At 42.1% G+C, this 27,470-nt stretch overlaps 1 protein-coding gene across 4 annotated transcripts in view; it reads left to right on the forward strand.

Annotated features, from left to right (window-relative positions):
• Positions 1-27,470, forward strand: part of GALNT9 (polypeptide N-acetylgalactosaminyltransferase 9) — a 222,310-nt gene that overhangs the window by 24,898 nt on the left and 169,942 nt on the right. For 3 of the 4 annotated variants that reach the window (XM_073312257.1, XM_073312258.1, XM_073312261.1), the window contains exon 2: positions 19,386-19,566. In XM_073312257.1, coding sequence (XP_073168358.1) covers positions 19,386-19,566 — 181 coding nt within the window. Of the gene's footprint in view, positions 1-19,385; positions 19,567-27,470 lie in introns of those variants that run through there. The other variant, XM_073312259.1, reaches the window with a different exon arrangement.

Genomic DNA, 27,470 nt, shown 5'->3' on the forward strand with positions numbered 1-27,470 from the left:
GGCTGGTAGAGGTTGGCTCAACTTCCCACTGTGGAGCTCACCCAAAGTGTGTGCTGAGAGAACAAAGAACTTTGGTTGTGTTTGAAAGCAGTCCCTCAAGGACAGGGCACGGAGTCTTAGGGATTCTCTGTGTTTTGAATCTGATTACCCTGTAAGGTATTTACTATCCTGATTTTACAGAGGTGATTCTTTTACTTTTTCTTCAATTAAAATTCTTCTTTTAAGAACCTGATTGCTTTTTCCTTGTTCTTAAGATCCAAGGGTTTGGGTCTGTGTTCACCTATGCAAATTGGTGAGAATTTTTATCAAGCCTTCCCCAGGAAAGGGGGTGTAGGGTTTGGGAGGATTTTGGGGAGAAAGACGTTTACAAGCGGGCTCTTTCCCTGTTATATATTTGTTAGACACCTGGTGGTGGCAGCAATAAAGTCCAAGGGCAAAAGGTAAAATAGTTTGTACCTTGGGGAAGTTTAAACCTAAGCTGGTAAAAATAAGCTTAGGGGGTTTTCATGCAGGTCCCCACATCTGTACCCTAGAGTTCAGAGTGGGGAAGGAACCTTGACAAAAGCTTATGCCGCTTGCGGGGCTGGAAGTATTTTGTTGGCAAAAGTGCCGACAAAATTCCGCAAAAGGGCGTTCACACATGCTGACTTTTAGCGACAAGGCTATATCGACACAGCCTTGTCGCTAAAAGCTGCGTAGCGTAGACAAGCCCTTAATAGTAGTAGGCCCAGACCCCCCACAGTGTTGAGTCTGGAGTAAGATGGGCCTGCATACAACTTAGGTAAGAGAGGCATGCTCATAGACCTTTTGTTATGTTTAAAATTCTTTTTCTTTGACGGTATGTGTTGCTCCTACTGTTAAGATTAAACATTATGGATTTCTTACAAGGCTGCGTTGTGTCATTGTATTCACCACTGGTCACAAGCTCATGAAGGAAAGAACCTCAGAAATCCAAGCCCAGTCAGGACTGTTGGTGTAACTAGGCTCGGTTCATCCACAGGGAACTGTAACCCAGCACCAGGTCTAAGAATAGGAGAATCATGGGATTCCACATTAGGGAAAGTAATGAGGCCTGAGACCAAGGGAGTGCACTCAGAGAGGCCAGAGAAGGGGTCAGAGGCACAGCTTGCTGTGTATCTGTAACAAAATGCCCATTGATGTCAATGGGAATTTTATTGGATTAGAAGCCTCCAGCCTTTGGCTCTTCATTAGCATGTTGGGATTTATCTAATTCTTTCGTCATATCTGATTCAGAATTCCTTTCCTCCAAATACGCAACCTTTCAGTTGCCTTCCTCTAATTTGCATTAATGAACTCCTTACCATTCGGAAGATCTTTTACCCATTAGAAAAAAAGGTCCTTTAACTTGGCTATGAAAAGCTTGTGCCTGAAGCTAATTAAATATCCCAGAAGTTTTAAGTCTAACGTGTTGGAACTTTTCAGGGAGAGCCCACCTCTCTGTGTCTGAGTGCATCTCCTCCTTGGAGCAGTTCTCCTGTCATGTTAATGAGCACTTCACCACAGGACTTCTTTGTTTCCTTTGGAAAATTAAGGCTAGCAGAAAATCCAGTGTGTAGATATAGCTGATCCAATTCATGTTGCTCAGTGAGACACCGATCATTACAGCAATGTGAAATTCACTGCCATGGGAGTCTGTCCAGTCAAATATTAGTGGCTGGTTTTTAGTCCCTTCCCTTGGGGTGGGAATGAACCTTGAACCAAGCACCTTGATGGGCAGGTTCATGTGTTCCAATAACTTTAAGGATTATGCTAATGGTAGTTTTAACTGCTGGTAGGGCCACCCAAGATGGACAGGACAAAGGGTAGGGACCAGATGAAAAGCAGTCTGCTGGCACTCCAGGTCAGGGGTTAAGCAGTAGGCCAACAATCTATCCTCATAAAGAAGTTAAGTTATAAACATGACCTGGTAGCCATTCCAGCAAACAGCTTGATAGATAGTGTTGGTGAACCCTCGTTCATGCCCTAAGTGATGTCTGATGCAGGAAGGATTCAGATTTTTCAAAGAGCTGGGTAATTTTAAGACGGCTAAGAATATTTCTAGCTGACCATGTTAAGATAATGATGAGGGTAATCAGATATTATGCTTCAGCTCTTAAGATGCTTACCAGTGGGGTTTGAGAAGGAATTTTTCCTCCATGTACTGTACAGCATTGCTTAATTGGCTAAGGACTTTATGATTTGTGTTTGCTTTTCTCTGAAGCCTCAGATATCATCCACTGCCAGAAACCAAATACCAGACTGACGACACTCTCAGATTTTGGCTTTCTTTAAAAGCAATTAGCTCTCAAGCAGCTACATAGACCAGAGTTTCAGCCCCTCTGGCCTTCCTCCATATGCATGCCATCATCATCGAGGGGACCTTTGGAAGTTTTTCTACCCTGTTCCATTCTTCTGCTTAGAGCACTCAATTAAATGTATTTCAGCATTGTAAGCCACATGACTGCTGGGATTTTAAAACTAGGAGACAAGTCTTGGCATCAATTTATCAAATTAAAAGAAAACACACAAGTCTTTCCTTTTCATTGCTCGATCATAAAAATAAAAATAAAAAATCAGGACAGCTGATGTGTGATTTAGAAGTGTGCTGATGATAGTGGGTTGTCTTTTCCTTTATGAACTAAAAATGCTCTATGTAGCTCCCCAATGTGTTTTTTTCCCCCAGAATCTTTCTTTGATGGAGCTCGATTATGGTCCCACCAAAGTAAATGGTAAAACTTGGTGGGACCAGGATATGGTTTATGATCTGTAGGAATGAGATCGGCATCTACTTCATAAATGGGAACTTTACCTTCTGCTTCCTACAGCATCTGCATCTCCCCATTCTTGTCTCTCAGGAATCTGTTTATCTCCTTCCAAATTACCTGTTGTAATTAGAGAACATTTTCTCATCTCAAGGGGAAACAGGCTTCAAATGAGTATTCCATAAAAGCAATTACTTTTGATATTGGATATCTGCACATGTAAATGTAATATCTTTTCCAATTAAAAAAATAATAATGACTTTTATGTCCAGAGAGGGAGTAGTCTGTACAATGTTGTTCTGTCTGCTAAGTCTATGGGGGCACGATGGGCACCCACAGAAATGTCTGTGCAGGAAGGGCAGCTGTGACTTGGTGCTTATAAAATGGATAGCTACACCCATGCAGGGAATGCTGCTTTGCACATTGGGTCATCACACTGGAGAGGACTTCTATGATGGCACAATAGAGCCATGTGATTTCCCCCTCCCCCAGGGTTTCCTGCCTTATTTGAAAATGAGGACTTGGTCACAAATCATAGTGCAATAAAATCTTCTATTTTGTGCTCATAGCCAATGACTGGCTCGCCATTGCACGTTTTTTCATAATATTTCCCATCATTGCCTGATTCTCCTCCTCCTACATTGACTGCAGTGGAGCTAATCCTGATTTACACCAACATAACTCAAAGGCAAATGAGTCCCAATGTGCACCCATGCCATTATGAGAGATCCTTGTAATGTTAAGCAACGAATGCTGTCTGCTCTTTGTGTGCAGCCTGCTTACCAGCTTAGCCCCGAGTTGCACCAGAACCCTCGTGTTCTGCAAGGCAGACATACTGTGTATTGAACTACATTGAATCTTTCCTCTGGCTGACATCGGAGGAGTGGTGCTAAGGCTTTTCAGCTGGAAGTCATCCTTACATACATCAGAACTGCCATTTTTCATCTTATCAAACCAGCATTAGAGCATAGGGAGCTTTTCTCAAAATGTTTCAGCAAAGGAATCCTTTCTGCATCTTCTTGGTTGGGGTTATTTTTGAGAAAAGTCTGGAAAACAAAACCCAGGGCACTTCCCAGCAGGAGCTTCTTGCTTTTTGATCCCAAGAAGACGTCTGTGCAGATGGTGTCCCTCCTGAAGCACAAGGGGAGAGAATTTGTGGGTGAAATAAAGTCACAGAAGGCTCCACAGTAGAGAGTGAACCATTCTGATACCTTGCTGTGAATGTTATGGGTGAAATCCACTCCAGCTTCATAAAATCAGGTGCAGTAGGGAGCAACTGAGATGAAATACACCTCGCCAGTCTAGAATTGGAGCCCAGGGCTGCCGTGTAGCCCCTGCCTCCTGCAATGGCTGTCCCAGCCCATCAGATGGAATGAGACAGATGTTGGAGCCACTGGATCCTCACAGTCCCAGAGCCCATGGCTCCAACCTTGTCCTCCTCCTCTGTGGCCTATGTGAGGCCAGCATGCACAGTTTGCACACCGTTTCTTCCCTACCGCAAGGATTCATTGATATCCCTTGTGAGGTTGCTCTGACCTGGGCCTGCTGCACAAACCCCTATGTGAGGTTTAAATGACGGGTAGGGTCTTGTGCCAGACCTCCTTCCCCTGAGTGAATTTTGCCCAAAGTGCATGCTGAGTATCTGGTTGTTTTATGCATTTACACCAGGGATTGTGTCATTTATAACAAATAATTGTTCTTAATTCTTTGCACTCCTATAGCACTTTCCATCTAAGCATCTCAAAGTACTTTACAACCCTTGATAAACTAAGCCTCAGAGTAGAGCTGATTGGGAAATTGGAAAATGTTAATTCATTGAAACTGAAACATCACAGAAACTTCTGTTGGAAAGATTTCTCAGTCCAGGAGGTAATTGAGAGAGAGCAAGAGACAGAGAGAGGCACCCCAGCATAGCCAATAGCCCATTGGTCACCTGGGATGTGGGAGACCAGATTCAAGGCCCTGCTATGAATTGGCCCTAACCACTAAGCTATTGGCTGTTCTGGAGTTCTCTCTCTCTCTGTCTCTGTCATTTTTTCATAAAAAACTTCAAAAGGTCTTGGTTTTGTTCTGCATCAAAATGGAACCAAATACCCAAGCTGCAAAAATATTGGTGAAATGAAAATCTTATTTGGTCAGTTCTACCTCAAAATACTGCTGTGTTGTAGGTAAGTGCCCACACCTTACAAAAGAGGAAATGCTCTGACTTTTTGCAAAGTAATTTCATTTTTTTTCTTTTTTAACCCATTAACCCCAGTTTACTGCTCATCTTTCCCATGGGTGAGCCAGATATGTCTTCAGAGAAACAAGGATACTCAGGGACATAAGTCTTTCAAGAGAGGATTCAGGAAACTTGGCTATAATAAACAATGGGATAGTACCCAGTCTGGATTTCAGATAAACGAAAGTACTGTAGTGCACATTGAACTGGCCAGGCCTTTGCTTTTTTGTTTTGTTTTTTGTTCTTTGCTTCCTTCCTTTGCGGAAAGTGGGAAAGTTCAGGTCCCTGTGGTGTGTGACTTGGTGAATGTTTCCATACATGAGTCTAAACCTCATCCCTATACAGAGTTTCTCTCCAGCTCAGAGAATAGTCATGATTCAGATTAGCTTGCAGACCAATTCACCTATCCCTCATATATTGTATAGGCTTCATGCATTAGAGGGAACAGAGCTTTGGATATGCAAAGTTCAGATATGCAGGAGTTGAGGGCATATGTCTGTTTAACATTCAGATTGATTCATAAAGCAGACATGTTTCCATCTCAGCATACTCCATGTTATTCTTCTGTGAAATTGTCTGAAATCTAAGTTTTAAATAACACTTTCTTCTGGATATTGTTGAGTCTGGTGTATGCTTCTGCACAGCACATCCATTTTCCCAGGCCTAATTTTGGTGTACTGAGCGGATACTGCATTCAGTGACCTCTTTATATTTCTGGACAGGACATTTTTTGGATGCTCTCCAAGGCAATAATTTCAGGGAGCCATTCCTTAGTGGTGGCCATCTTTTCATTACACATACTTTGTATGGGGTTTATGATAGTCAGTGAAAGAGGCAGATTCCTTTTCTTGGCAACATGCAATCCTTTGACCAAAATCAGGCATCAAAAGATGAGCAAAAAATGAGGCACAGCCTGTGAAGGATGTTCAGCATTTTTGGCAGAATGAAATCCACTCGGGTGCCATAGAAGGAGAAAGAGAGTTGTTCACTTCCATAGAAGAACACAGCTACTGGAGCGGAGACGGCATTCAGGGCTTACGCAAGTTTCTGTGCACCCTAGACTCCAGGTCCCTGTGGTGTCTGAAGTCAGTGGTGTTTAGCATCTCGTGGGAGAAACTCCATCCCTTGGTAGAGTGGGCGTATAATAAAATAAATATATCATTTTGGAAAAGGGTGATCTAGTGGTAAAAGTCACTTAACCACATTGGACTGGGACTCAGGTAAAAAGAAAAGGAGTACTTGTGGCACCATAGAGACTAACAAATTTATTACAGCATAAACTTTTGTGAGCTACAGCTCACTGCATCCGATGAAGTGAGCTGTTGCTCACGATACAGACTAACATGGCTGCTACTCTGGACTCAGGTAAGTCGCTTTCAGTTCCTGGCTCTGCCACAGACTTTCTGTGTGACCTTGGGTAAGTTGCTTCATTATTTCTGTTCTCCCTCAGTTCTCCCCTGTAAATTAGGGATGATAGTCAGGTCTGGTCTGAATCTGGAATGTATTCCAGGGGAAATTCAAACAAAATTGTTCTCCATTGGAACTAAACCTTGAAATGTTTAAATTTCCCATGGAATGGGAATTCCAAAAATGAAATGACATTTTGTTTTGACTTCTTCAAATACAAGTGATGCTCCCGGTGCTGTCCAGAGACTTGGCAGTCCTCTTCCAGGCTCTCTTCCTCAGAGTAGGACCCTAGAAGCCCTGAGAGCCTTAGCTGAAGGTAACATTTCCAGGATCTCAGCTCTGAAGCATCCCAGATTGCTGGCAGGAATCCAGGCAGGTTTTCTGTGGGAAGGTTTGATAAAATTGAACACATTCCCACAGAATGTGGTGGGTTAGTCAACTTGGCATTTTCTAATGGAAAAACATCCGGAAAATTTGTCTAACAATTTGTTAGACCTGGTCTAACAATAACACTTTTATACCTCACAGATATGTTGTGAATTTATCCTCATTCGTGTTTTCAGTGCTCAGATACTATAGTGATAGGCCCAAATATAGCTAGATGACTGTTTTCCATTGGATGGCTTTGTATACCATAGCACAGTTCAGGGGGAAAAGAAAGGATAAAACCCAATATGAAAATGCCATATTGGATCAGCTTAATGTTCAAAATTTAAAACTTCAGGAGATGAGAGGGTTTTTTTTGAAAAACAGATTTCTGGTTCTGATTTTTGCCTTCTCATCTGTCACCCAAATTCCAAACTACTAAACTACTTCTGATGGATTATAGTAATTAACTTTGTGCAGTTATAAAGTACCTTTTATCCAAAATTCTCAAAGCATTTTGTAAAGATGGATACGTATTATTTCCTTTTCACAGAAGGGGAACCTGAAGCATGTAGAGGTTAAGTGACTTGCCCCACAGAGCAAATCAGCCACAAAATGTGAAATAGAACCCAGGCATTCTGACTCCTTTTCCCTGAAATGACTACTGCACCATACCACCCTCCTTATTATTAAATCTATTCTGGGTCTCTATGCTAAAATATATATGAATTCAGTCTGGAATTTGGACTAAACCAAATCACCAGATTGGAACGTTAGGGTGTTTGTGATCTGGATCTGGTTGTGTCCTTCTCTAAGGTAAGCTGATGAGATTTTCTAAGACTCTTTGCTCTGAGTTATTTTTTAGGGATTCTAAAAATAGCTCTATAAATGGCTAGGCTAAAGGTGAGCATAGAATCATAGAATATCAGGGTTGGAAGAGACCTCAGGAGGTCATCTCGTCCAACCCCCTCCTCCAAGCAGGACCAACACTAACTAAATCACCCCAGCCAGGGCTTTGTCAAGCAAGGCTTTAAAAACTTCTAAGGATGGCGATTCTACCACCTCCCGAGGTAACCCATTCCAGTGCTTCGCTGGAGTGAAATAGTTTTTCCTAATATCCAACCTAGACCTCCCCCACAGCAATTCGAGACCATTGCTCCTTGTTCTATCATCTGCCACCACTGAGAACAGCCTAGCTCCATCCTCTGTGGAACCCCTCTTCAGGTAGTTGAAGGCTGCTATCAAATCCCCCCTCACTCTTCTCTTCTGCAGACTAAATAAGCCCAGTTCCCTCAGCCTCTCCTCATAGGTCATGTGCCCCAGCCCCCTAATCATTTTTGTTGCCCTCTTCTGGATTCTCTCCAATTTGTCCACATCCTTTCTGTAGTGGGGGGCCCAAAACTGGACGCAGTATTACAGATGTGGCTTCATCAGTGCCGAATAGAGAGGAATAATCACTTCCCTCAATCTGCTGGCAATGCTCCTACTAATGCAGCCCAATATGCCGTTAGCCTTCTTGGCAACAAGGGCACACTATTGACTCACATCCAGCTTCTCATCCACTGTAATCCCCAGGTCCTTTTCTACAGAACTGCCACTTAGCCAGTCAGTCCCCAGCCTGTAGCATGGGATTTTTCCGACCTAAGTGCAGGACTCTGCACTTCTCCCTGTTGAACCTCATCAGATTTCTTTTAGCCCAATCCTCCAATTTGTCTAGGTCATACTGGACCCTATTCCTATCCTCCAGCATATCTACCTCTTCCCCTCAGCTTAGTGTCATCCACGAACTTGCTGAGAGTGCAATCCATCCCATCATCCAGATCATTAATGAAGACTTGAACAAAACCGGCTTTGGGACTGACCCCTGGGGCACTCCCCTTGATACCAGCTGCCAACTAGACATCGAGCTGTTGATCACTACCCATTGAGCCCGATGATCTAGCCTGCTTTCTATCCACCTTATAGTCCATTCATCCAATCCATACTACTTTAACTTGCTGGCAAGAATACTGTGGGAGACTGTATCAAAAGCTTTGCTAAAGTCAAGGTATATCACATCCACTGCTTTCCCCATATCCACAGAGGCAGTTATCTCATCATAGAAGGCAATCAGGTTGGTCAGGCACATCGGCCAAGTCCCTCAGCACCCTTGGATGCATTAGATCCAGCCCCATCGACTTGTAATGCATGTCCAGCTTTTCTAAATAGTCCTTAACCTGTTCTTTCACCACTGGGGGCTGCTCACCTCCTCCCCATACTGTGCTACCCAGTGCAGCAGTCTGGGAGCTGACCTTGTCTGTGAAGACCGAGGCAAAAAAAGCACTGAGTACTTTAGTACTGAGACCTTTATTTAATGTGTGACATCTGGCTCAGTTTGCTATTGCTTCACCCTTCCCAACCCAGCTGCTTGTCTTGGACATCAGCAGTATTTTGCCCTAACCTACATTCTTAACACTTTGTGGAAGAGTCTGTCTTTTATTGTGTCATCTGTCAAACAGTCATCTGTAGCTATATTTGGGCCCATGCGTCAGTTAGCACAATGGCACCCTGATTCTGGTTTAGAGTCTCTGTGTGCCACTTCAGTACAAATAATAATAAAACATAAAGGTGAGAGAATTGAGACTTGCAGTATTTGCTAGACACAACCAATCTTGTACTTGCTTTGAGAACTGATGCTGTTCCTTCATTTTGTCCTGTACTCCTGTTCAGCATATTAACAAATTCTGTCTAGAGCTACTTGGATAAAAAGAACTTTTGAGTCAATGCTTGCTTGAACTGTGTTAACATATCTATCGTATAGCCTACAAACCTTTTTTCTTGTAATTTAAAAAACTGATTAGACTACCAAAAGTCAGCTGCTCCAAATTATGTGAATTTCTCATTGTCCCTGAATTCCTTCTTTATTCTATGATTAAGCTAACGTCTAAGAGTATTGGTTCCCTCAGAAGATATTGCAGACAGGTTTTCAATTGAAAAATCTAGGGGCGGGGGTGGGAAGGGGGAAGCTTTTAAAGAGATGAAGTGCCATTTCCCCCTGCCCCCCAATTAAAAAAAACATTTAGGAAGATGCAACCCTTGGAAAAGAAAATTGCAAGATGCCTATGCAAATAATCAACTAAGGGCTATTATGTCCTCCCATTTACAGCACTATAAATCAAGAGTAACTCCTGTGAAGGCAATGGAGTTATACTATGGTAAAACCAGTGTGAATAAAAGAGGAATCAAGTTCAAAGGGTTGGGATTGGAGCCACTATTGATGTGGAGGGTTGGGACAAGAGTCAGACAAGAGCAGAAGCAAAAATGATGCATGGGGGTGGCCTCTAACAGGGCTGGCCTTAGGGAAAATGGTGCTATAGACAAACATGTATTTTGGTACCCCTGGCCTCCATAGGCATGGCACCCGCACCCGCCCACTGGCCCCCTGTGGGTGTACTCCCATTGCCCCTGGTCCCTGTGGGCTCCCCTGGCTCTCCATCCCCCTTCACCCCTAACCCCTGCACTGTGCCCCCTGTGCCCACATGAAACTGACCTGAATGCATGGAGCAACTGGCATTGCTGCTTGTCCCTCAATGCACAGAGTGCTTGGTGTTGCTCCTTGCTCCCCCCTCACAGCTCCTTAGGGAGGTCCAGAGGAACATGGTGCGGGGGGCGGTGAGCAATATCTGTGTGTCACCGCTTGCTTCTGTTCCCATGTTCCTGCACCGGGAGGAAGGAGGGAGAAATCTGGCTGCCCCCACAACTGGTGCTCCCCTGCTAGCCAGGAGCAGTTTCTGACACTACACTGGTGGTGCTCAACTCTGCGCTGCCTAACGGTGCCCCCTTGACCGTGGTGCCCCTGGGCGGTCGGCCCTGGAAGAGGACTGAACTGCACCACTGAAGTCAATGGGAGTTTACCATTTGCTTCAGTGGTAGAAAGTTTGGTGCTTACCAGAACTGACAGTGGTGGAGCTGGCATGGTTGTGTCAGGAGATCCATTGTATTACTTTGGTAGGATCACAAGGGAGTTGGAAGTGGTGCTAATACTAATAATGGAGAGTTGGGAGCAAAGCTACTGTGACAAAGGGGCCGGTGAACTAAGACAGAAGGTGCAGGAAAGCCAGGAAATGGTCTGGAATGGAGTCTATTGTAGGCAATTGTAAATGCAGATGAATATTCTCTATTTGTTGTTCTAAGTTGGAAGGGGAGGAAGGTTAAGTATGGCTCAAACAACCCTGGATTGAACCTGAAATATTACTGCATGTATGTGTTCTGCAAGTGGAAAAAAAAATACTAAAAAGGAATCACAGATGCAGTTTGATCTCCCTGTTTTATCAGTCTTCCACATACATTTGTTCTGTTATTTTCCCATTGTGACAGGATTTACAGTGAAAAAGAAAAGCCTTGTTTCTTCCTAGAAAATGATGCGTTCCGTGAAGTAATTAATCTGGTTAAGATTACCAAGACTGACTCTGCTCCCCATGTGTACAGATCTTCCTCTCTTCCACAGTGATCTCTAAAATGACCAAGATAAATTCTGAACTATCCCATCAGACCACACTGAAGTCAGTTGAGTTGTACCAGGTGTGATTAAGTGCAGAATTTGGTCTGTATTTTTGCAGAAAAGCCTAAACATTCAGACAAATATATACATCTGCTGGTGGCAGCTCAACTGGGGAGTCCCTTTTGTGACCCAACTCCACTTTTCTATCCCCTAGTTATGGGATTGAAATAGGCAAGATATGCTGGAAATGTGATTTAGCTATAAGTCGTTAGCTCAGACAATTAGCTGACAGCTCTGCCACCAGCATCCTCACACATCTCGCCCATGACCTTATCACTAAGCAATGGCCAAAAGTGTTCCTCAAACTTCTTCGCCTGCCTTCCTGAGTCTTTGATGGCTCCAACAGACAGTCAAAGTCCTCCCACTGTCTTAAAATTTCAAGACAAAGGAGACTGTAGGGCCCTGTTCAACACTGAGTTACACCAGTCTTATGCTGTAGACTGGTTTTAGACCAATGTATGACCAGATTGACATTAAGGGGGATCTGCGTCCTGGAATTTTTTCATGGTCTCCTATTAGCTTAATAAGCCCCTAAGAAATCTTTGATAAAGCAGAGTAAATATTTTTAAATTTTTTTCCTCTAGTAGTATAAAATAATCTTTTCAGTCTATTCTTCTGTGAAATAAAATATTGGCAATATCTGTGGCTAGTTTAAAGCAGTGGTTTCTTAAGAAAACAAAAACAAAACACCACCACTGTGCCACGGTGACTTACTGGTATGCAATGAAAGGTTAAAAATGCAAATAGATTTTGAAGAAAATGTGACTTAAAAAAAGACAACTAAACATGATAAAAAGGGTTAAAACCCAGATGCTTGCCAACATTCAGAGGTGGGAGCTTTTCTCTCTTTCTTTCATCTTAGGATTGTATACTGCTATCCATCCCTGTAGTAGCTGAGCACCTTCCACATAAAATCAATAGCAATTGCACCTCTGCCCAGTACCAATATTTCCAGTAGCTTATTTCTTTCCACAGATGCTGCTCAGACACAACATAGTAGAGAAAAGATCCAGGCACCAGAGCAAAGTGAAGTTCTTAGAGTCCTTCCACCTATGTTGGCTCAGCACAGTATCAGTAGGCTACCATGGCCTAGAACCGGTACTTCATTCTCTCCATTGATTGTGGTGGCCTTGCTGGAGTAATACAGTTCTTATTACTCTTTCTATCTAATCTATTAATAAGATTTATAAAATGCTATTTTAACTTTCTGTTCCATATCAGACCTTTAAAGGAGCTGACAGTGTTATTTAGGCTGAAATCGTTGCTCACACTCTGCCGCACAGGACTGATGAGTCATCTATTTTACTAATACAAGCAAAGTTTCTTACACTGGATTCTTTTTCTAGTAAAACCTTCATTATATTTTGGAAGTGACGCCTGCAGTTGTCCTGATGCAGTCATTTGTGTACACTGTGAAGATTTGGCATCTATTATTGACTATGAAATTGGATAGGGCATGTGTGTATTCTTACAGTCTGCATTTTCTTACCATTCTCTTTTTTTTTCTTGCTGATTCTGATTAGCAGTTGATGTTACACCTTTACCATAGGTTTTCTGAATCTGGATGACCTTAGGAATTGTACAGTTCCTAAGTGGCTGCTGTACAATATGGTGTTAATGTTTGTTCATTTGTTTTTTGCTGATCTCTTGGGTTTGTGACAGAGAGGAGTTCAGTATCTGAAATAAAAAAGAAATGTATGTGGGTTCTTTCTGTCTTCATCTTGAGATCTGTGAAAAATGATTATTCATAGTGAATAAGCTTTCTGTCACTTATAAAGCAAATTATGCTGGATTTAACGAAGCCAGTCTTTGAAGGGCTTTTCAGCTCTGCAGTCTTATTATCTGAGCTCCAAGTAGTTTGAGATATCTACTTGTTTGAGCACTTGGTGCTCTTTGGATTCTCTCAACTGTATTACAGCATGATGTGATCTCATCAGATCTCATAAGCTAAGCAGGAGTAGGTTGGCATACTACTTGGATTGGAGAATTCTACGGGGAATTCTAGGTGCTGTGGGACCTGACCCTGCAGATTCAGTGAATGTAGCTCTTCGAATGTCCACATGGTGGCCTGGATCATCTGTGAATAAGGAGGAAGAAATCTCTATGAGGATCCCCCTCAATCGTACTGTCAGGAGTGTGAGGGTTTTCCTCTTTTGGAAAGAGCTGTGGGACCTGCCCCAAATCTGGAGCCATCGTCTGGGACACATAGGAGAACTTGTGCCTTATGCTGGGTCTCTGTCTCCCTTATACCCTGGGAGCATTGTTTCCTATGACTTTCCCTAGCAATGGCTGACCCACTCTCCTACTTCTAAAGCGTTGTTCCTCACCGTGAAGGGGAGCTATGCAGAACAGATAATACAGTCCTGAACTGTATTGTCGTTTCCAGGCAAGCACCACAGGGCACAAGAATGAACAAAATATATCCGTACAGCCCTGGTTCCACCTCCACCCAATATGGGGCTCCTCATCCCTCATATCCTGACCCCATCTCCATGCAGAATGATGCTGCAGAGATGGCAAGCCCACCCTTCTCTTTCATGCTGGAGGGCCAAGTGCTGAGGGAACTGTCCATGCATGGATCAGGGGCCATGACCTGGCCAAATGCTACTGGCTTTTGCAGTTATTTCTATACAGAAAGCAATTTGTAAAGCATTTGGGCATCATCTGAGACAAAAGGTGCTATATAGATGCTATCTGATATGGGATCATTACATCTAACTGCTGACTAGCAAAGTATAAAAAGGAAACATATTGCCTGTAATTACTGCATTCGCAGGTATGGATGGAGAATATAGGACAAGTAATAGTAAATTGTTCTTAAATGCTAGTAGGACCACTTTTACATTGTACTTGCAGAATGACGCAATGTGTTATCATTTATTTTGCTGCTGTACATTGGTCAATATTGCTGCATTATTATGGTAATTGCAAGCAGGCTACAGTAGCACGGGGTAATGAGAACAAAAAAACCTAACCCAGCAGTATCTTTTAAGTACAACTCTGGTTGTTTTCTAGAACGAGATCAGATTAGCAGCACGAACAGTTAAAATACTAGACTTGGGAATAAAGCATACTAAAGTATTACAATTATACATGGTTGGGCTGTGTTACCTAGCCATCTTTCTAGCGAGAACAATAGCAAACAGACCGCTTGAGACTCTCCACATGCTGAATGCTTGATTCCTCTTGTCCTTGGGCCTTTCAGGATGCAACGATTTTGCTCATAAAGAAGCAGAACCTGAACTATAAGAAGTAAATACAGTTACCTTCTATTGTAACCAAACCATCCTTACCACTAAAGTGAGTGGGCCAGAACTTACGTCCTTTATGCCAGTGTAAATTCATTGGCTTTGCTGGAGTCACCCTCTACGTACGTTGGTGTAACTGACATCAGAATGTGAGCCAGTAAGCCTAAAGAAGAAACCTTCATACTCCAGGATCTTTCGGTGACTTAAACATTGCAGCCAAGCATTTATAAAGTGACTGCTAATGATTCTGAGTTCTTCAAATTCTTGGGTGCGTGACTTGAGACATGTTAAAAGGGTTTGATTTTTGTTAGACAGTGCTGAGCACCCTCCATCTGAAAAATCAGGCCCCTTTAAAGTTGGCATCCAAAAACGGAGGTGCTCAAAATCACTAGTCAATACTGGAAATCATGTGTTTTGGAAGAAGTCTAAACCTGCATGTAGTTATTCTTAATAAAGTAGCGTCTCAGGGGTGTAGTTCCATTGCTTTCTGAAGGGCTGCTTATGTGACCAAGGACTACTTGTCTGAGTATGGGCTTGCAGGATCAGTGCTTTACATTGTAGTCTACATTGCATCATATTAAATACTAGCATGGGTCAAAACTCAGAATTTCCATTTCGTGGAGGATTCAGACTCTTCCTAATTTCCTTTGGTCCCAAATCAGAACAAAAAGTAGAAATGTCAACATTTCCCACAATATGGAATTTCTGCATTTTTTTTTTTTGAGAAACTCCTAATGACCTGATTGAAGCACTTCATTTCAATCAGGTCCAAGAGCTTTGGTTTGATTCCTATAGTATATAATAACTTTATACATATGATAGAATATTCCATTTGTTAAAGTGAAAATGAAGCTCTTCAATAATTTTTCATTGAAAATTTCAACAAAATCTATACAGTGAAATGTTTTGATCTTGTCAAATTGGCATTTTCCTACAGAAAGCTGGTCTGTTGGAAAATTTTCAACCGCAAAAATCTGAGGCATAGCACTATTGGTTACAGTTGCTCCATTTGCATGTACTGAATCATAGGCATGATAAAATCAATTCTTAATTGTACTTAGGCATCGTTGGTTATAGTTTCTCCTTATACTTGCAGAATGCAAAAATGTAATACTGTTGTATGTTGGTCAATAATACAATCCCAGCTGTTTTATTGGGATAACTACAAGCAGGTTAACGTACTTTAGAAAAAGATTTCCAAAACATTTCGGTGGAGTTTCAGTGAAAAAGGGGTGCTGGTTGGGCATTTCCTCTAAATGGGATGAGTAATAAAGAATAGCCATTCATGATGGATGGGGTAATGCTGCTTTTTTATAGAGCAAAATGGCAAATTACATGGGGGGACATTAACTTCTTATGGGCAGGAACTGTCTTTGTCAGTGTGTTTGTTTGCAAAGCGGCTAGCATGCTTCAGAGGCTACAGTTTTCAGGCTGTGGCGCCAGTTGGGAGGAGGTCCACCCGGGCCACCGTCCGGCCACTTTTTGGCAAGGCCAAACCTGAGGGGTGCTGCATCTCTGCTCTCCAGGTCTCAATAGCACTCACTCAGCTTTGGTGGGGGTAGGTGTAGGAACACGTGCTCACAGGGTAAGGCTGCGGGCAGAGATGGGTGCCTCAGGGGAAGAGGAGGGTCCAGCGAGGGGGACAAGGCACACTTTAAATGGCACTCCACAGCCCCAGTATTTATCACTATTAGCATAGCACCTAGAGGCACCGATCAGCATTGTGCCCCATGATGCTGGGTACTGCACAAACCGAGGGCTCAGCTGTGCCTTTGAGCACAGGGTGGGGTGGGATAAGCTGCAGTTCTCACAGAAGAGGAGTCCCAGAAGGCATTGTGATTCAGACTCCCCACTGAGACACAATGCCTGCCCTGTTGCGCTCTAAATCCACGGGCGAGGCAAGAGTGATTTGCTACCGGCCTACACCTGTGGCAAATTTTGACACCCTCCACACCAACAGAGTTACGCTGGCCAGTAGTGGGAAGGATAGTGGAGCCAGAGCTGTGTTGGTTCCCCATCCCTCCACTCTCACTTGTTCTGGAGAGGGAGTAACTGGGTTTTACACCCCCAGACCCACGGCTCAGGTAGCTTGGTTAAGGGCAGATGTGGGAGTCTTAGTAAGTCCCCTCACTGCGGGGATGCAGTCCAAGTTTCAGTGTAGCCCACAGAGTAGGAGGATGGCCAGTATCAACCAGACAGTTTTATAAATGTTTCAGCACATGCCTGAAGAAAGGAACAAAGGATTCCCACATGCTTTGTAGCTTGTGGGAGCTTTACTTTGAACAATTCCATGAATTAAAGGATAGCTTCAAAACACAGCCAACTTCAATGAAATCACCGGAAATGTTCTGGCTCGTCAAGTCTTTTGTTTAGTTTTGCTCATATTGCTGCACAATGCTGTATAGAAACAAATTCTCTGGGTTTTCTGCCCCTGCATTTGGCAGCGCAGCATAACGTGGAAAGATGCATTCAGCATTTGCATGCTGGACTAGCACAAAGACGACTTGCTGCAACATTTGTCAAAGCTGGAAAAGGTTCTGTGCCTGCTGCCAAAACTGCCTGATGTTGAATGTTTTTATACAGTCCAGCTGAGCTAACTTCTTGAATTTCCCCTTGTGTTTTTTGATACCTTACTCTTGTTGCAAGACTCCCACTTGAAGGTATGCTCATTTGATTCCCAGATTTTACTTTTAAGGGGGAAAATTGGATTTTGGGAAGTGGAGAGTGAGGAAAGTGTATTTAATTACTGATATGGACCCTCCTGTTCCTTTCTTGCAAATAGATAAGAGGCTTATTTATAGAAAGGAGCAATACGTTTAATAAATCAGGCTTTTAATATGGACTCCATCCATTGCTATCAGATGCATTATCCCTGTGACGCCAGCACCCACCATATCCACAGGTTATGTAGATGTGTAAGTGCAAGGGCACTTGTGAGGACACCATGGGCCAGATCTCCGCTCCGGTATCACAAAGGGCCAATAAAGCTGGTTAAATGGGTGGGCTGGGGATTCCCCTGGTAGAGTGCTCGGGTGAGTTTCTCCATCCCAAAATGCACTTGTGATGTTCATATGTTGTACCTTTCTGAGTTCTGTTTTACTTGCGGCTTTAGAGAACCTTTGTGCAAGTTAGCTTCTACCTCAAGCCAGATGTCACTGTTCTGTGGCCTTCCTCTCTCTGCCTCAGTAAAACAAGAAACTTTTTAAACATTCTGTTTTGAAACTCCAGCCTTTCCCTCTCTCCCTCCCATGCCTACATGGCCTTGGGGAGTTCTGCTCCTGCTCACCTATTCTTTCTCTTCCTCAAAGCCAGTCACCCATCAGACCAATGGCTCACCTCCCACGCATACCACATAACCATAATGAGATTCTGCCAGCATGATCCTCATGTTTTTCCTTCATTTTGACAACTCAGTTGGCTTCTTTGCCTAGAGCTGTTTGAATTTTTCAATGGCTTGGCCATGTCAAGAAAGATTTGCTGTAGTGTTTTCAATCCCTTGTAACCGAAGGCCCATGATTCACACTGAGAGTATCAAGCATTTCAGGGGCATGATGAAGAGGAACTTAACTAGATACTTGGCAATGAACTTGTGAGTTACCAGGGGAGATTTTCAAAGGCTCAAGTGGCTGTCAAGTGCCCAAATTGCATTGAGATTGCTCCCTGCAGTGTTAAGACAAATATTTTCAGATATGAGTGCCAACAGTTAAGTGCCTAAATCCACATTTAGGCACCTAACTAACAGTGGCTTGATTTTTAGAGGTACTAAATACCTGAGCTTCAAGTGCTCAGTACCTATGTTAAAGCAGGCTGTTTATATTTAGATGCCTAAGTATGCTTTAAGTGTCTCACTATAGGCTCCCAAACTTAAAAATGTTGGCCTTAATATTTTAGCTCTCAAACTTATTGTCATCTACTAAGTTGTGTAAGTCCACCTTAGATCTGTAACTAGGGATTTGTGGTGCCAATGATGGTGCTATGATAAACAACGAGGGCAGAGCTTAGCAATGAGGTTACAAAGGAGATCCCCAAGAGTTCCATCTCTTACATAGTAAAGGCAAGATTGTCAAAGCCCTTGCACTCCTGTGCAAGGAAGAAGGAGATATAGCCTCAGCCTCTTACTAAAAATATTGTCTGGTGTGTGTGTGTGTGAGAGAGAGAGAGAGAAAATGTTGACTATTTTTTCTCAAACCATCTTAATTTGACACATGTCAACCAGCTCTAGCTATAATTGTTTTGCTCTGTGTTGTGAATTATTTGTAAGCTACTGTACAGGACCCAGAAGACTTTTATAAATAAGTTCATAACTTTTAATGACTTATGGATAGGCAGCTCTTCAGAAAATGGAACCGCACCATTAAGGTTTGTGATATGTGATGAGATTATTTATTAGAATCCATCAGTAATCTAAGTTTCTGTTGCCATGGAAGATGCATTTGACAATGTATCTGTAGATGGGTTTCTTTTTCTCTGTGTTTATATTTGTTGTTTTTAAATTGATTTCTTGAAATTAGCATTATTACATTAGTGGATAAAACATACCAGGTGCACTGTTCATTGGCTAACATCTCAAGTGGGGATGGGCTTTTCAGCATTTTGTTTGAGTAAAAAAGAATTGAGCCTATGCTACATTACCTCAGCTGAGGATCTAGCCCAGTATTCCTAGAGGTAACATTTTCTCTGATCCTCACCTTCTTTGTCCAGTCATTGTACGCTTACTTAATAAAAACTCCAGAACAGATTACTATTTGCTTAAATGTTTAAAAAAACTAAACACATAAGCACAACCCTATTGTTACCTCCTATATACTATCCTTTCAATTGCATTTTTGTTTTCTTTCTAGGTCTAGCCAAGCCCATGGGACTAGTTGAAGGTCCAGGAGGCTTGGGCCAGGGAGGAATGGCTGCTACCTTGAGAGATGACAGTCATGAATCTGAGACTAAATATGAAGAGTATGGTTACAATGCCCAGCTCAGCGACAGGATATCACTGGATAGGTCCATTCCTGACTACAGACCAAAAAAGTAAGTTGAATCCTACATTTTTATTAGTGCAAGTGATTGTTGTTCCTCTGACCATGGTAGCAGCTCTGTATGCATGCCTTATGTTCAGAATGTACTGAAAGGTTAGCCAGATATACGCTCCTGAGTGTAATGAAAACTATAAAGACCAATTGTGATCTCAAGCATGGAGATCAGGTCAGCATCTGTAGCTAACCTTACAAGTAATACCGCAATATGCACGTCCATGCCTTTGGTTCAGTAATGACTTCAAAGTGCAAGCTTTGCTAAGCATTGTTCACTAAAATCTTAGCCACAGCCAAATGAGCTCAGATATTAGCAGCAGGAGCCTCTCTCTCTGCCTGTTGGATTCATGTACTATGAAAGATGAGGTAGCACCAACAAATGGAAACAGCTCTGTTTTGTAGACACTGATTGTTTAAGATTGAAAACATCAAATGCTTCATGTTTAATTATACTTGGGTGTTCTTATGAAAGAACAGTAGAGGCAGGGTATTTACTCATGTCTATATTGTGATGAAACAAGGAATAAGACTATCACAGCAGGGGCCTTTAATTACAGTCAGAGATGCACTTAAGATTTTTTACTGTCTGTGGAATGTGCATATTTGCACTATAATATCTCATTCTTCACATGTCTACACTGCATTTGACATGGCAATTATATGTTTAATATTTTTACTGATTTATTATAGGTTGTGTTAAGTGCCTTTCAAATCTTTCATATTTATATCATTATATATTCTCCAGAAAAGTCATTCTTGCAGTCATTCTGAGAATGACAATCAGTAATGTCTTAATGCAGTGAAGATCAGCAGCAATGCTTAGCTGCTCTCAGTAGACAGAACTGAAAAGAATAGTTAATTAATTTCTAATAATAATCTTCTGTTTAAAAATCCCCATTCGGGTTCCCAGGCAGAAGTGGAAGTTAAATAAAAGTACCTTGGAGAGAAAAGGGGGGGAGAAAAGTTTAGTCAAGCACAACAGCTCTATGAGCAGATTACAATTCAAAAAAGATCTTAGACAATTTAAGAAGCCAGAAACTAAATTTAGCAAAATAAAACTTCAGCCTACTCACAGATTCCCTTAGATGTTACATGCCAATCTAGTCTCAGAACCATTGACTCAGCATTCACTGACTCAGATGCTTGGTTTGGAAAAGTAATCTTAAATTAGATAAATTATAAAGAGAGAGAGAGAAGAATATTGCTTAGATGTTACACCTGACTCAACATGTGATGAAAATCCAGCATGGGATTCACCTGGAGAAAGGGTAAACCCTCCAGTATTGGGATTATCCTGTGACCACTAAAGTTATATATTAAGCCTGATTCAAACACCATTGAGGTCAATGGGAATCTTTCATTTGACTTCAGTGAGGTTTAGGTCATGCCTCTTGTTAGCTAATAAACTCAAGTAGTTAGTAAATACGGGTGGGTGAAGCACTAAAAAGGTGAAAAGAAGCCAATGCTAAAGTTTGGATCTAGCTGCTATATCTTCAAAATGTGGGGATATTTCAAATTGGTGATGCTGGAATTTGGAGTTTGGCTCTGGCTCAGCTCTAATTAGAAGCTTTGACCATTGGTTCAGATCAGCATCTGTGATTATCCAAACCTTTTGGGTGCCCCCATTTTGATTGGACTCCCATATGATTATACTGTCTTCTTAAATGTCTGAAATACCACGAGATCTGCTTTCTGTGTGATATTTCGATACTCTTGGGGTGGTTCTAGTTAGGCCTGGAAACATATATATTCAGACATGTCCAAGCCTCAACAAACCTTTAGTTTGAATTTGTTTTGAAAAATTAGTGAAAGTTCAGCAGTAGGGCTGAATTTAATCTGTGTGTATCAGAGGGAGATTCTACCTCCATTCAGTTGGCGAATTTGATTAGATTTGACTTTTCTACGGTGATTCTCACAAACAACCTTGTTTTGATTCTGGCAACGACAGACATACAAACACTTAAACACGAGGTACACTTGGGAATTCTCTCACTTGAACACCCACTGACACGAAGCGTTCAAAAGTACAGTATCCCACATGAGCCATGTACTAACACGAAGGAAGGGACAAGAGCAAAAACTATCAAGAGTTACTTTCTTGGTTTATCCATTGTTCAGTGTTATACATGAATGTTGCATCCTAACAAATCTACTATGGTGTGACCGATGTGCAGTTTCATCCATATACTAAGACTGAAATTTTCAAAGCTGACTAAGGGGGTTGGATGCCCAGTTCTCATTAGAAATTAGTGATAAGTGAGGGTTTGAAAATCCCACCCTAAATTGTTATGTAAAACCTTGTACGCCAAAGGACTCCTTATCTCTCTGTCTTCCTTTGTACTGTGTGGCCATCACAATCATTAACAGATTTTATCCTCAGACTGTAGAGAAATATCTCTATTTTTACAGATGAAGAACAGTGGTAGAATTAAGGCCTGTAAATCACACAGGAAGTCTGTGGCTGATCTCAGAACTGGACCCAGAACTCCCAAGTCCCACGTCAGTGCCCTTGTTGTACCAATAAAATAAAAACCAGCAGGATCTTATTAAAGGGAAAAAGGCAAAATACCACATTTATTGTGAATACAGAAAGAATCATAGTAAGCAGTTAGTTATAGCTATAACATTCCATTCAATCTCATATTTATTCACACATTCATTCATACAAACACACACATACACACCCACACACACAGGTTCTGCAAGGTTGTTATCATAGTTACCAGCCTTAGAGTTGCTCATGCCAAGCCACTGGCCAGGTGGCCTGGACATGAGGAGGGAGCAGGGCCTTGTCAGATGCTCATCTGATGCTCCTGGAAGTTGGTTTGCAGAATCAGACCCCAAAGTTCTCACTTTTTAGAGTCTATTTTTATAGGAATTTCTTCCTATGCCAGTCTATGGGAATTGCTTCATCATGCTGTTGCTGAATCAATCAGCAGATAGCACATTCCTGACGGCTCCAAGATGTTATCTTGTTCTTTGGTTCTCCCATTCTTGAGGCTGTTGGGTGGATTCCAGTCTGCCCTCCGGGGGGGCGGGTCCTCTGGTTATTTCCACTTGACGCCTTCTTCAGCCAATGGACACTGGATTCTTAGGCTGGCACCTCCCTGATCATTCAGTTATTATCCACACCAAGCATCCATCCACATACATCCTCTATCTCTATTTTAATCACAATTGTTAATACAACAAAAGGGCGGGGAGTCTCTGGGTGCTGTTTCTGTTGTTAGAGTATTGCTTTGAGTCTCTCTCTCTGTGAATTGCTTTGAGAACAGACTCTGTCTTAGAATGTACTAACACAATTAGCAGCTTGCAAGTTTCACACATAGAGGGAGAGAAACAGTACCAAAAACCAAGAGACCTCTTAATTAGTAATACCCTGGAATTTAAACTCTGGGGAATCAAACTCATTTGTGATTTTAATACAGAACTTCTTTAATATGATCCAACACCCTGCCCTCCAGGCCATCCTTCCTGCCCTGTCTAACCTCCACTTTGCCCATTCAAACGCCCACATTTGCACACACATGTAGGTGTTGTGGATGCAAACTGGGAATATTTTTGATCAACTGACTTTGTGCAGATTGTTATACCCAATTTATGAATGTGAATACAGTTTACCCATGCAAATGTGGAGGTTGTAATATGCAAATAGATAAACTCCCACATATTACTGCTCTTTTGGAAAAATTGTGGCTTTAAATATTGACTTTCATTATATTTTAACTGTTGTAAATGTCACCACTTTTGTCCATCTTCTATATAGAGATACGGTAAGCATTCTAGTTGTGACTCTTCCTAGCAGACCTTAAGTAAATGTACAGCAATATAATGGTTTTCAGAGTGGTAGCCGTGTTAGTCTGTATCAGGAAAAAGAACAAGGAGTACTTGTGGCACCTTAGAGACTAACAAATTTATTTGAGCATAAGCTTTCGTGGGCTAAAATCCACTTCATCAGATGCATGCAGTGGAAAATACAGTAGGAAGATATATATATACACAGAGAACATGAAAATGGGTGTTGCCATACCCGCTGTAATGAGAGTGATCAGTTGAGGTGAGCTATTATCAGCAGGAAAAAAAAACCTTTTGCAGTGATATAATGGCTTTTCTGGATGCATTTTCATCCATGCAATAAACAGGAAAGGCATATCTCGCAAAGGAGACATACAGCCAGACGGAACCAATGCTAGTGTACTAAATTGTAGCAACTCCCAGTGTCGTTCCATTGCAAAGAAATCTGCAAACCTGTGTAATCCTGCCAGCAAGCTGCTTTTCCTGTATGTTTGCATTTCTCTGCTTTTCCACCTGCTGTTGTCACAGAGACCTTCAAACTCAAAGGACAGCCTGTCCCCATAAATGGGGAAACACTAACTCAGCACAGAAGCAGGCAGCAATTTTTTAGGCATTTTATTTTCATGTGCCAAATGGAATTAATTACAGTAAATAGTTCTCTTGAAATTACAGTTCCCTTGATTGCAATAAAAATCACCTTTTGACCTAAACATGGTGTAGGAAACATAGAATCATAGAATATCAGGGTTGGAAGGGACCTCAGGAGGTCATCTAGTCCAACCCCCTGCTCAAAGCAGGACCAATCCTGACCTTAAAAACCTCTAAGGGTGGAGATTCCACCACCTCCCTAGGTAACCCATTCCAGTGCTTCACCACCCTCCTAGTGAAAAAGTTTTTCCTAATATCCAACCTAAACCTCCTCCACTGCAACTTGAGACCATTGCTCCTTGTTCTGTCATCTGCCATCACTGAGAATAGCCAAGCTCCATCCTCTTTGAAACCCCCCTTCAGGTAGTTGAAAGCAGCTATCAAATCCCCCACCCCCATTTCTTCTCTTCTGCAGACTAAATAATCCCAGTTCCCTCAGCCTCTCCTCATAAGTCATATGCTTCAGCCCCCAATCATTTTTGTTGCCCTCCGCTGGAAACATATCTCAACTCTCTCTTCTCTTGGTATCCCACGTACACCAGAGGCAGGGTTGTTTTTTCAAATGGACTTTTTAGATGAGTTAATTAGATTTGATCTTGAACAGCATTTTGAGAAGTCCGATTTCCCATTGCATTTCACCTGCACCAAATCTGATGAACACGGAGTTGGACTGCTGACCATCACTTAGGAAATTTCATAGGCCTTCGTAGTCAATTTCTGTGTTCTAGCAATTTTGAACTGTTAATGCTCTGGGAAGATGCAAGAGTTAAATATCAGAAGGGATACTTACATATTACTTTCAAGTGCAAAATGGTGTATAATAATTATTATATGGATTAATTATGACTCAGGGTGATTTTCCACACATTTTCAGCTGAAACATTTTGCATTGGACTGAACTGGGATTTCATTTTGCAGCTTGTTGTTGTCAGCGTAATGTGCTCTATGTCTTTTAGATTTGTGAAAAAACAAGGTAATGCTTTAAAACTTATGGTCCAGTTAGCTAACAATGGTCCCAATTAGCTATCTAATTTCCAGTGGAAATCCTATAAAAGTATTTATAAAATCCACATTAATGCCAAATGAGTTGCACAGGATTATTTTTATTGCAGTGAATATCTAAGGAATTAATGCTTCTGGTGGAACTATTTGGATCCCCCTTCATATAAACAGACAGAAACTTCAGAAATGTTCACTATTCATCATGTTAGGCACAAGCCAAGAGAAGAAGGAATGAAGAAGGAAGTAAGGGATTATGTAGCTCTCCCACATGCAGTCCCATTCACAGCTCCTTGCTGCTGCTGAGTATATTATTAATATCTGCAGGTTGTTCACCTCTAGGCTGATCTGTGGGCACTATTGACTAATGCATTTTTCTGTTTATATTTGCTCTGTTCCCTCTTCATCTCGCTCTATATTTCTTGCAGCAGTTTCTCAGTTTAGTTGCAGTGCACAAAAAAGCACATATTGTGGAAGCTATCACTTTTGTTGCTACCATGAAAAGCATAATGCAGACAAGTGTCTCAGCATATAGGGGGTCAGCTCAGTAGTGATACAAGGATGCTACACCTCCTGCTCCCTCTTATCTTCCAGAGGGCACCTTCAGTAAAGCATTAGCAAAACTTCCTATGCCATGCTTAAATATTCTGCTTTTCTGTTGTAATTTTTACTCATGGACAGGAGGCAAACTTCAGTTTTCTATGGCAGCACCTAGATGAGCCAGTAGTGACAGTGTGGAGACCTCTCTGGGCAAAATGTTGTTTAATAGAGAAATCACGTTTGGAAATACTGTGATTCATGATATTCCATGAGTATGACAGTTCGGTCTTCCTTACCCTTCTCCAAGACACTTCTGTAAGTTTCTCACCTGGGGAAAACAAGGTCAAAAATGTCTTTCTAAACATCTGTGTTCTTCTACCACATCCATCACCAAATACCAGAGTCCAGTTGGCCAACACCTCCTTTCTGATAAATCACTGTTATTATGCAGTGTGTTGGCCATTTTCCATTTAGATGAGAAGACTCCAAATCTAACATCTGCCTTTTGATACTACTCGAGCTCCTGCTTTGTGTACCGATGAAAACATTGATATCTTGCTCCCCAGATCACTGTGGGCAAGTAGAATTTTGATACAGATTGCAGCCAGAATGTTCAAACATGAATGCCTAAAGTTAGCTACCTAAATCCTGGCTTAGGCACCTGAATATGAGTGGCCTGATTTTCAGAGGTGCTGAAGGGGTAGAGAGAGAGAGGGGGCTGGGATGTGCCAGGCCACTACTCCTGGACCTAGGACATGGTCCCAGCATCACAACCCCCTTCTGGGACAACAGCTGTCTGTTGCGACTGGCTAATGTAGTTAGTCTCTAGCTCAAGGGTTAGCCATGTGTGCTACAATGCTGAAAGTTCAGCGCTCAGTTCCTCCTGATTGTGCATGATAGGGCAAGGGGGTTTACAGCTGTGCACAGCAGAATTTGTGCCTTTTTCCTAAAAAACAAAAACCAACTCAAATAAGTGAACCACATGTAGGAAATTGCATACAAAAAACCATGTAAAAAGGAAGTTATTTTGGTTGTAAAGTCAAGCCCTGGATAAGTTAGGAAATGCCAGATTTACAGTTGCTCAGGTAATCTTAATTCTTCCTTCTTGTGCATATGCATTATGATAAATTCTTCAAATGCATGATCACATACTATGTTTTCCCACACATCTCCTGCCTCATTCAGTGCACAGATTGGATGCACAGGGCCCAAATTAAGGTAGCACGGGCAACTGTAAGTCCAGCATTTCCTAACTTCCCAGGGCTTGACTTTGCAACATAAATAACATAGGTGTTTTTATGTAATACACACAGGCTACGTCTACACTTAGAACTGGGTGTGTGATGCCCAGCTCCCGTGAACGTACTCGTGCTACTCTCATTGAGCTTGCTGGCTAAAAATAGTAATATAGCTGGGGTAGCACAGGCTATCTGCAAACCCACCTGACCCTCTGGGTGCATACTTGGGGTAGCTAGCCCATGCCGCTGCTCGATACTGCTACTGTGATGAGAACTAGCATGAGTATGTCTTCTGAAGCTGGGAATCACACCCCAACTGCTGGTGTAGACCTAGCCCAGTGGTTCCCAAACTGGGGGTTCGTGAAATGTTACAGGGAATTCTCGGGAAAAAATTCCCTAATGGTGGACAGAGCTGTCCCTAGGGACCCCAGGCAGCATGGGGCCAGCAGCCCTGAGCCCCTGGACTTCCAAGAGCTAAGCAGATCAAAGCAAGCATATCTATCACACTGAGGAGATTTAAACTTCAAGACTTCTTATAAGAAATGGAAAGGGAGGTGGATATTTTTTGCTGTTTTTAAAATTAAATAGGCTGCTAGTGTTGTTTTTAAAATTATTATGAAGAACAAGTTTAAGCTTTGTTGTAACGTGCGTTGTTTGCCTGGACTGCTCAAGACCTGAATGC

The sequence above is a fragment of the Lepidochelys kempii genome, chromosome 15 (assembly GCF_965140285.1).
Source record: "Lepidochelys kempii isolate rLepKem1 chromosome 15, rLepKem1.hap1, whole genome shotgun sequence".
Lineage (NCBI taxonomy): Eukaryota > Metazoa > Chordata > Testudines > Cheloniidae > Lepidochelys > Lepidochelys kempii.